General features: G+C 34.2%; 1 protein-coding gene across 1 annotated transcript in view; it reads left to right on the forward strand.

Moving 5' to 3' along the window:
• The first annotated feature begins 643 nt into the window (after positions 1 to 643).
• The window catches only part of LOC107561892 (low-density lipoprotein receptor-related protein 1B-like), a 263,568-nt gene continuing 252,045 nt past the window's right edge, over positions 644 to 12,166 (forward strand). The window contains exon 1 of the mRNA XM_016246424.1: positions 644 to 797. Coding sequence (XP_016101910.1) covers positions 713 to 797 — 85 coding nt within the window. The 5' untranslated portion in view covers positions 644 to 712. The remainder of the gene's footprint in view (positions 798 to 12,166) is intronic.

Consider the following 12,166-nt stretch of genomic DNA (forward strand, 5'->3'; position numbering starts at 1 on the left):
ATATACATATATACACGTGTGTGTGTGTGTGTGTGTGTGTGTATATATACTGTATATATATATATATATAATTTTTTTCCCCCTTTTTTATCCTTCTTTCTGTCTATCCATTTCTGTCTGTCTGTCTTTCCCTTCTTCCATTTATGTTTTTCCATTCATCATTATCTATCTATCCATCCAGCCATCATTAGTTATATCTATCGTTCTATTTATTATTGCGTTCAGTCTATCTATCTTTCCATCCATCCATCCATCTGTCTATCCTTCATTGGTTATATCTATCGTTATATTTATTATTTCGTCTATCTATCTATCTATCTATCTATCTATCTATCTATCTATCTATCTATCTATCTATCTATCTATCTATCTATCTATTTTATTACTCACGTGAGTGTTCACCACATGCATCTCTCTCTCTCTCTCTCTCTCTCTCTCTCTCTCTCTCCCGTCTTCCTATCACCCTTCTTTCTCTCTCCCTCCCATCCTACCTCGTTATCCTCAAACTGAGGCGCACGCAGTCCGCTCTGTCCGTACACTCACACTCACACTCACTCACACACACACACACACCTGCGGGAGGAGCTGCGCTGCGGAGCGGAGCGCTGCGGGGCGTGAGACCGGCTCCGCTCACACTCAACTTGGGCATCATCATCATCGGCGCTGCGCGGATAACGGATCTCGGATCTCCTCAGGACTACATCCAGCCACGATGTCCGACTTTATTTTGGCGTTTCTGAGCATGTCGGGATTAATTCTGCTGGTTAAAACGCTGACAGTGGCTGGGGCTGAGCAAGGTAAGACATACCAAACTCCGCTTATTAACGTATATTTATTATTTTATTTACATGTATTGGCATATGTTCCTCTTAAAGTGTTTATAAATATTGCATTAATGTTTAATATTAAAACTTTTGTGTATGTTGGCAAGTCTATATATCTATCTATCTATCTATCTATCTATCTATCTATCTATCTATCTATCTATCTATCTATCTATCTATCTATCTATCTATCTATCTCGTATTGTAGCTCTCTTTATTTATCTTTTTTACTTATTATATAACTTGACGTGTAACAGAGAGAGTGCCTGGCTGTCTGACTAAATCAATAACCAGTTAAGTGACTTCTTTATTTGTAGAAGTTGTAGTTGATGAAAACAGCTTTTAACCATTGGCTAAAGTTATGTATGTCCTCCTTTCAAATCGTAGACTCTTAAAAATAAAGGTTTTTTGAAGGTTTCTACGCCCTCCTTTAATCAAGAACCATTTTTTTTTGTTCATGCTCTTGAGGACCATATGATTCTTTGGAGATGAAGAAAGTGCTTGCGGCTGCATTATACAATTGACTTCTTGGTTTCAGGTTTCTGGAGATCTCCAGAAATGCACATTTTGGATGTCTACCTTATTTAAAACTCTTGATTCGCTTCATCAGGTCATTAATAAAGGCTTCAAGAACTGAACTGGGTGTGTTGGATCAAGGAAACTTACAGTTCTAAGACTAGATGTTTCAATATACTAAAGGTGATAAAGTTCTTTGTGGAACTTAAGAGGCTGTATATCCATTTTTCAGTCACCTTTATTTGTAACAGTAGATGGGGTATGAGTGTCATTTTTTCATAAAAGCATTTGCTGCTGACTCCCTGATGGCTTTTAAATGCAGTATCATCTTTGTGTGTTATTAGGAATAATGCATTGAGTATGTGTTACACTGATCCATCAGATGCGACTTAGTTTAACACTGTATACATGGCAGGGTTGCATTTACAGCACATCCGTGAACAGTTTATTAGGTTAATGCAACCGAATTATTCATTCAATCATTTAATGGCATCATGGATACCTAAAACTGCCAACATTACCTTGACTAGACACTTTATGTTTTAATAGCACAAGTTCACGCTTGATATGCATCTTCCAAAAAAGTGCCAACTGGCCTCATTTCTGATAAGTTTTTGCCTAATGTGTTAGCTAAAATGCTTTGATCATATCAGAATAAAGGATTTGGATTGGGTACATAAAACGCTTAACAGACCACGGGGATTGGTTTGTAAATGAAAATAGATTTACAGTCCATGTTGAAATGAACATTTCATGTGAGATGGTGTGTTACCAAGTTTATCGAGCAGGCATTCAATAAACCGTTGACAAAATGTGGGTACCCTAAACAAATCAAGCACCGCAACAAGTGCGGCTCCCTAAGGGCTCCATTACTGCGAACCGAAAACACTAATGGCCTATAGACTGAATACTTAGTGTGGTAAATGTGTCTCTGTCAGTGTAATGTCGGCTAGATATTTCCTTTCGGGTGATATATCATTCTGTCGGATGGAAATATGTCATGTTATTAACACTAGAGCAGAATTTCCACTTGAATGCAAAAACCGAATGAAGTTTGCGTTCCATTTTCGATACATAATGTGATTTTGACCTTCATGTCATTGGGCTTGTTTTGTAAGAGTTTATCTTCAGCCAAACCGCTTCATTGTTTGGATGCAATTTCGCTACATGGCTGACAGGAACTGGTTTTATTATAAATGGAATCAGGTGGCGTTGTGGTTCAGGTGATAATTTTGGCTTCGACTTCTGTCTGCTTGATTTTGGAAACAACTTCTGGTAAAAAAAAAAAAAAAGGTCTAAATTTATGTAAAGAATGAGGATTTTGGAATCATGTTATGGCAATCTGGACCGCTGGGTCAGTTATAAATGCTGTTTTCGTGGGATAGGCCTTTGTTGAATGTCAATGCTGCATTCAATTTTTCTGTTGAAATTCTGTTCAGCTGTGAAAGACGTATTGGCTTGTGAAATGTTCATTTCTCGTGCTTGGTTTCTGTTTTGGCTGCGTGAAACTATTTACCGCAGTTCGGTCTTGATTTTATATTCCATTACTGAAGTGAAATTATCTTTATTTTTAGTAATGTTCATTAGGTTTTGGGTGTTTAGCTTCATTTAACACATTTTAAAATGACCACAGTTTAGTGTGAAGTCGGAGGAATTGTTTTTGAGAACACATTGTTAGCACATGTGCCTTAGGGTCAGGACTGAATATTTATCATACGTAGCTTTTAATGTTTTTCAAAATAGATGATTCATGACTTGGCAGCTGCAGTATTAGACAGCAGTGAATGTGGTAACAAAAGATTGTTTAAATAAAAAAAAAGTAAATCTGCTAGTGAAGCGTCTGGTGGATTAAATGTAGTTTCAAAGGTTTCTGTACTATATTCACCAAATAATGCTAATTAATAATCTATTAATCAATGGGAAATTATAAGATAAATGTATTTATATGCATCAATATCACAATATAAGACTAATATTAGTGTTTAGATATGCGATTTTAGATATATGTGTGTGTGTGTGTGTGTGTGTGTGTAGATTTATTATATAAATACACACACGCACACACACACACACACACACACACACATATATATGCGTGTGTTTGTGTGCATATATAAATCAAAGATCACACACAACATGCATACTTTCTTTCTTTTCACACAGGGCCATGTAGTTTTGGATTTTGTTTTCCCTTAATAATAAAAACCTTCATTTAAAAACTGCATGTTGTGTTCACTTGTGTTACTGTGTTCCATGGTGGGGAAGTTGTGGCCTAATGGTTAGAGAGTCAGACTTGTAACCCAAAGGTTGCGGGTTCGAGTCTTGAGTCTTGGCCACATGTCATGTCACTTCACTTTTATCTTTGACTAATATTTAAAGTTGTTTGATGATCTGAAACATTAAAGTGTGACAAACATGCAAAAAAATAAGAAATCAGGAAGGGGGCCAACACTTTTTCACACCACTGTATATAGATCAAAATGTATGTATTTTATTTTTTAAATATATTCATTCAAAATGTTAAAAAGAATGAAATGTGTGGTGTTTCCACTTAATGTTTTAATCCTTTATTAATTATTAGTAAATCACATGATTAATTCATATATATGAATTAATCATGTGATTAATTAAACGTGTGTGTATTTGATCTCAAATTATTTTATTCAATAAATAAGGTACAGTATAAAAATAATGATATTTAATCATTTATTGATTATTGGCAAAAGTATATAGAATAAATAAGTATATAAGTAAGTATATATTTATTTAGACGATTATGATGATATTTAATAAGAAGCTTTATTTTAACACACACACACACACACACACACACACACACACACACGTGTGTATGTATGTATTTGAGCTCAAATTATTTTAGGACAGTATAAAAATAATAAAGGCATTTGTTCAGTTTTCACTAAATTATATTTGATAATTTAATAATTTTTGGCAAATTACATGATATATCTAATTAAAATGCCAATAATCTAATGAATCCAAATTAGTACAGATTCACAGAAAACTGAAAAAAAACAAAAACTGGTGGTGCTAATCTAAAACTACTGCTACTGGAGTAGAGACACTCTTAAAAATATAAATAAAATAGAAAATAAGGTATAGGCAGGATCACTGCGCATATATTGCAAACATTCAATAGGCTATATCGTCCAGCTTTAGTGTGTGTGTGTTTTGTTCATGGTCATCTTAAGTAGCTGAACTTTCAGTTGTGCAGCCTGAGGGTCTCCTACAGTACTGTCAGTCAATTCAGCTGAAAATTAGTACAGATTCACAGAAAACTGAAAAAAACAAAAACTGGTGGTGCTAATCTAAAACTACTGCTACTGGAGTAGAGACACTCTTAAAAATATAAATAAAATAGAAAATAAGGTATAGGCAGGATCACTGCACATATATTGCAAACATTCAATAGGCTATATCGTCCAGCTTTAGTGTGTGTGTGTTTTGTTCATGGTCATCTTAAGTAGCTGAACTTTCAGTTGTGCAGCCTGAGGGTCTCCTACAGTACTGTCAGTCAATTCAGCTGCCAACTCTTCAAGGATCCTCTTCAGCCTGCGTTCATGCACCTGCTGAAAGCTATGCCTGATGTTTATTCCGTCTTCTCTCTTTCTGTCTTAGTTTGTTGTTGTGTTTCTCACAGAACGAGATTTAAAATCAGCTGCTAAGCAATAGATCTGTATAGCGTGATATAGAAATACATTTCCAATTCCTCAAACGGTCATGCATAATTTCACAGGATCGCTTATGTTTAGGACAGATGAACGAATGCCAGGCTCACCGGTCGATGATGCAGTCCTTGACCTCCAGTTTCTCACATCAGATTGACATAAAAATCATTCAGATGTTAAAGGAGTTCAAACCCCACCCTGACTGCTCTGCCAAGAACCATGTGTGTCTCCTTTTCTTTGAAAGAGATTTAGTTGCAAGTTCTAGGCAATATTGTTTGCTAGCAAATAAAACATTAAATGCAATAAAATAGTGATAAAGCATTGGTGCCCATATGTTTTTTCTCTCTCTCTAAAGCATTTGAGGCACATTGAGAATTAACTATTGGGATTTATACTATCATTACAGTGTTTTATGGCATAAAATTTACTTACTATAAAAAATAGCTAATTGAGAGAGGGAGGGGGGATAAATAAATAAATCAACTTTCCCAACTTTTGTTCCCAAACTAGCTGGTTACTACTAAGTGACAGATTAAGGCAAATTTATGATCCTGTTACAATTTCAGTTGATTTGTTTGAATTTAACATGGATTAATCTTCATTGGAAATCCATTAAATCACTTGTAAAAATCTAAATTTCATATTTGTTTAATGTTAGAAAATAGGAAAATCACAAATACATTTGAAACTGAATTTACACTGTATTTGTCTGAAACTTTAGTTACAGTGTTGAAAAATCTGTTAATTGTTGTCTGTTTGTTTGTTCTAAGAAAATACCATTGGAATAAACCTGTTAAATGATTTTTTTGAAAATCAAAATTTTATATTTATTTAACGTTTAATGCTAGAAAATTGCTAAATCACAAATACATTTTAAACTTTGGTAACAGTGTTCATTGGAATAAATCAGTAAATAAGTTATAGATATCTAAATTGTATAATAATTTAATGCGTCATGCTAGAAAATTGAAAAAAATCACAAATATGTTTTAAACTGTAGTTAGACATGTCTGAAACTTCGGTTATAGGGTTGAAAAATTTGGATTTTAAAAAAGAAAATAATAGTGGAATAAATCCATGACCTATTTTAAAAACATCTAAATATTATATTTATTTAATGTGTAATGTTTGAATATTGCAAGACACAAATATGTTTGAAACTTTGGTAACAGGGTTGAAAAGAAATGCAAATCTCCGTATAAAATGAATACAACAACTCAGTATTAATAATATTAACTCATACTAAATCATTTTTAGCTTGACCTCTCAAGTTAAGGCTAAGCACCTCCTTTTACAGACTGTTTGTTGACAGAATATTTTATAAATTTTTTTATTCTTGTGGAAAGTGCCAATTCATTACTGCAAACACTCAGATGTTTCTGTTTGCGAAGGAAATCATTACTTGGCACGTGACTGGCGTATGAAAACCTTCGGTTTCAATGCTAATGGACGATTGTAGTCTTGGAGATGGTTGCAGTTGTGTTTCTAACCCATTAGCGAGAGTAAAAATTTCTGCCTCTATCACAGAGAGTGATCCTTTGATCCTTGAGATTTATGGAGACAGACTTCAGTAAGGAGGAGTTATAACTCGCCGCGCATGGCCGTCTTCATGCATCAGAGGATTATGTACTTCAGTAAGCTTTCACGGCTATTGCCTAATTGATATTTATGGTCGTATTTCTGGCACCTAATTTACGTCCGTCATATGTCTGGATCCTTTAAAGCTGCCGTATTTAGAAATTCAATGGCACGTCATACAGCTGTCCGAGAAAGTCATGGCTAATTACTCTAAATCTTGAAATCCAGAGTCTATATTTGGATCCATATTTGTGATATTTCTTTAAAGAAGGAAGGAAAGAAAATAAATAGGCTGTTGGCTGTCCAACAACAAATACTACCAAATATTAAGTCATACATTTTTTAGCATGATTTACAGAAGACACCCACTAAAATATCATTCAGTGTAACAATAGTTCGCATGCCAAAAAAAGCCTTCATGCATATGAAAAAGGCCAAGAATAATTAGACGTCATTAAAAGACTCAATGTAACGATTAAAGAGCAAAAATACTAATTAGTTGTAATTTTGGTGTCACTTTCCTTCAAACCACTATGTTTTATCCATTTGTCAGCAAGGAGGTTTTAATCATTCAAAATATAATAAGATTTAGTATAATCACCCTTTCTTTTATTTATTTTAATAAGTACAAGTCAGAATAAGTATGTTGTTTCATTTTTACATAAATTTATATTACTCTGAATGAAGATGGAACATAATTTGACCTATATTTTGACATTTCATTCATTCATTCATTCATTTCATTTACACAAAAGTTAATTAAACATTAAAGCAGACACTTGAATTTAATGTGCTTTCTAAGTATTTAATTTTTTTTATATTGATGTAAACACCAGAAAGTGACACCCAAATCTTGTCTTTGATTATTTGTTTATAAATAAGTATATATATATATATATATATATATATATATATATAAAAAATTTACTTAAATGATTTTAGCAAATGGCTGCAATATAACAAAGAGTGAAAAATTTAAGGGGGTCTGAATACTTTCCGTACCCACTGTATATATATATATATATATAATAGTATTAAAAATAATATAGTATTATTTTTGCTTCCTGTTATTTTATTATTAAAATGCAAATCTGATTCTCATTACAGGAAGAACAAAAAATACAATTACTAAAATTAATTCAATATTTATAATTTATAATTTTATAGTAAATTTGATAAAATGTAATAGTATTTTTTTAATGTTATCTGTTCTTTTATATCTTGATATATCCCACAAAACCTGTCATGTTGACAGTTAGGTTTTTTATTTTTGCACTATGACATTATTTGCATTTTTTTTTCATCCTATTGTCATAATTATTAAAATGCAAATTTAATTCTCATTTCAGTATCATCATTCTCCAAGTCTTTTAAAGTCATATGGTGAGATTTATGAAATTTGTGTTATTCACTTAACATTTTCCTTGTAATGTCATCAAATAAAATAAATAAATAAAATAAAATAAAATAAAATATAAAAGATAAGATGAAAAACTTGAATATATTTAAACATTTGAAATATTGAATTCGTTTTAGAATTTTTTTTTCTTGCTGTAATGAGAATTAAAGTTGCATTTTAATAATAATGACAATAGGATGCAAAAAATAATGCAAATAATGTCAACGCAAAAAAAAAAAAAATTTAATGGTCAACCTGACAGGTTTTGTGGGATATATCAACATATAAAAGAACACTTTTGTGTTTTCTGGTCTCTTATGTGATGAAATTGTCTTTTGTCTGACAAATCAATTATTACTCTGAAGGTTTGAGCCCTCCATTGGGCACCAGGTGACTTTGGAGTCGCAAAGTGTTGCACTGTTGCACCTGACGTATTGTACTTGAATTTATTGTTTTCAGTGAGGCAATCTGAGCTTGTTGTTGATGACAGGGATGCAGACCACTGTTTATCAGAGTGCATTTGTTGTTGTCGCATTCCCATGAAAGCATTTCTGCCTTTGTTTGTGCCCTTTGAATGTAACGCTTCTGTAGGATAAAATGTGTAGAAAGCAAAGCAGGCCAGAGACAACAAGTGCTGCAAAAAGCAAAGGACACACAGTCCTACTTCCATACCTGCATTTACACTTGACTCCCACACTCGCACACAACTCTGACGTGTTCACTTACTCTTGATAACATTCCTTACTTTCACTGGTCTGATAACTTTGGCTGCCAAGTATGCCATAAATATCGAGAGATGAAATGAAAGCAGATGTTTGGAGGATAGACAGTGTGGTCCGTACCCATATGAAGTACCTATAGGCTGGATGTTTCTCAAAGGCGAAAGCGCTGTGATGTGATGCTTTTAACTCGGAGAAGAACAACAGGGGGTCTTTTAAATTCAGATCAGTACTGTCACTACTTCAGCACAGACACAAATATGCACAAACACAATCAAAAGCAGCCGTTAATCCGCGCAGACACTCACTGTTGTTGCGCACTTGGTTTTGTTTTGTTCGAATGTCATCATTAACATCAAAGAATTAGTTCAGGCAAAAATTCAGTTTCTGTTATTATTTATTTAATATCGTGTCAGTACAAACCTGTATGTTGTTGTATTTGTCTGTAGAATCAAAATTGGGAATGTTTGAACAATGTTCACGCTGCTCTTTTGTAGTCCGTGTGAGTTTTGCGCAATATTCAGAGGGCAGAAGAAGACATGTGATAGCTTTGTTTAAGGACACAATTGAAATTTATATTTTATAAGTGTGTGTGTGTGTTCACCAGGTTTGATTCCATTGATTGAGCATAAGTGCCGATTCTTGCACCAATTATGCTTAACGCAACAATATATTTTTCTGTCAGGTGAAGATTATTAGCAGTTTACACAAAACTAATAAAAATTTTTTTTCGGGTTTCAATTTTTTTGAGATTTGACAACTCGATCTCATGGCAATTCTTGCATATATTACGAGGTGGCTAGCAAAAATCATATGAAATTGTATGAGTGAGGTCAGATTTTTGCTAAATCGTACGTATTTTACAAGTTTCCCAATTCGTATGAATTCGTACGAATGACTTACCCTTAACCCCGCCCCTAAACCTACCTGTAACTGGAGTCTAGACAAATCATACAAAATCGTACGAGTGAGGTTGTATGAATTTGTACGAGTTAGCCACCCTGTAAAATATGTACGAATTGGTCGTGAGATAGCATTGGACTTGAGACTAAGGCTCGAAATATAGCGTGCATATGGGTTTGGGTTTTATTTGATTTTTTTATCATAATTTTGATAGTGTTTTATTGTGCATTTGAATTTTTAGTTGGTTTGTGAGTGAACTCTATACACCAGTTCAAATGTGTAGAATTAAGAATGAGATTTGAGACTTGCAAGTTTGAAATATAGTGCACACACATTGTATGGACTGCTTTTTATCGTAGCGATCATTAGTTTTTATAGGGAAGTCATCAAATCTGCTAGACAATTTTTGCTTTTTTTGCAATTGCTCTCACATCTTTACTGACAATAAGAAATTGTTTAGTGTTTTCGTTTCCCGTGTACATATCTGTGGATGTTTTGACATCAAAACTGAAGGGAAAATGTAATTATTTAAAAAAAAAATTATAGTTTGCGTATTATAGTGCATATAAATGCCCATAGATGCCAAAACATCATTGGTTCTCAATTGGTTTATGAGTGAATGCTACGCGCCAATTCAAATGTATAGAATTGTGAATGAATGTGAATGTGAATGAGTAATTTTTTATCATACACAATATTAATTTTTAGACTGAAAATAAGATTTTGGATTGTTCAAACAGCGTTTTTGGAAAGTGTTCACCCGTAAATTTGTGTCGAAGACTGACACAGAGAGAATAAATTGTTGAATAAAGTTTTTTTTTTTTTTATTTGCACAAAAAGTATTTTAGTAGCTTCATAACCACTGTGGTTGAACCACTGATGTCACATGGACTATTTTAATGATGTCCTTACTGGGCCTTGAATGTGATAATTGCATTGCTGTCTATGCAGGGTCAGAAAGCTCTCGGATTTCATTAAAAATATTTTAATTTGTGTTCCGAACAAAGGTCTTACGGGTTTGGAACGACATGAGAGTGAGTAATTAATGACAGAATTTGCATTTTTGGGTGAACTAACTCATTACTTAGGAATTGCATACTACGAATACTACAAAACAAGAATGCATTTTAGCATTAAAGGGGTCATATGATGCGATTTCAAGTTTTCCTTTCCCTTTAGAGTGTTACAAGCTGTTTGTGAATAGATAAGATCCCTAAAGTTGCAAAGACTAAAGTCTCAAACTCAAAGAGATATTCTTTATAAACGTTAAGACTGGTCCACGCCCTCCTAAAACGCCTAGTTTAAACACGCCCCCACATGTCAACTTCACTGTGTGGGAAGATTTGCATAACACCGCCCAAATGTTCATGCAAAGAAAGAAGGCATAAATTTATTGTTGCTGCCACCTCCGCCGCCATGTTATGAAGACGCTATGTGTTTCGTTGCGAAAGCGAAAATACTTTGTTTGGCCTTCCAAAAGAGGACACGACTAGAAATCAGTGGTTAAGTTGTATTTACAACACTGTTCCAGAACACTTCAACCCAAATATTCAGATGTGTGCAGCGCATTTTATGGAGGACTGTTTCCTGATCCTGGGAGAGTAGACTAAAATGCCGGCAGTTCTGACTCACAGATTGTAAGTATGTTTTCATATTTAAAGGATTTGCCATTGACGATTCAAACGCGAGTTTTGAACAATGTAGAGTAGGGCTTGTTGTTTGTTGTTTCTCCGATCACAAATGCAGACATGGTTTTATGTTTACGTGGCGCGATGCAATGCGTAAAAAGACAGTATAAGTCATTATAATCCATAATTATGTCCCTACTGGATGCAACAAATGCCTCGTTTATAATGGATTTTAATGTTTTTGAATCGTCGCTCCAAGACCCAGCCTGACAGTATGGTAAGGGGCGTAACATTTCCGTCACACGCTTGAGGTATTCGGCCAATCACAACGCACTGGATAGCTGGCCAATCAGAGCACACCTCGCTTTTCAGAGCGCTGAGCTTTGTAAAAATTGACGCGTTTCATGAAGGAGGGGCATAGAGGAGAAACAATAATGTACAGTAGAAAATAATGTGTTTTTTGAACCTTAAACCGCATAAACACATTTGCCAAATACACAAAATAATGTTCTTTTTAGCAACATCATATGACCCCTTCAAATGCACTAGCATACGCAGGAATTACAATGTTGGTGGGCCTAGCCTAAAATGCATCTGTTATCAAAATAGGCCAACACAACTAACAGTTAAACCTGCTTGAATGCACATCACCATTTAATCAGAGCATAAGCCCCTATGTCATTATAAGCAGTGTTAAGAACATGATGATAAGAACAGCATGAGCACGGCAGCCACACCTCACGCGCGAGCGCGCATCTGACAGACGGACAGTTTCAAATCAGCAGGAGAGTAGCTAGTAGTACAGTAGTGGACAGTATGTAACCATGCTTGGTCATAGTTTGGCTCAGCGGACACATAAACGAAATAAACAACAGTGACTAGGCAACTACATAGTAAGAAAATGTAGATT

Source organism: Sinocyclocheilus grahami, unplaced genomic scaffold (assembly GCF_001515645.1).
Source record: "Sinocyclocheilus grahami isolate Dianchi unplaced genomic scaffold, SAMN03320097.WGS_v1.1 scaffold798.1, whole genome shotgun sequence".
NCBI lineage: Eukaryota > Metazoa > Chordata > Actinopteri > Cypriniformes > Cyprinidae > Sinocyclocheilus > Sinocyclocheilus grahami.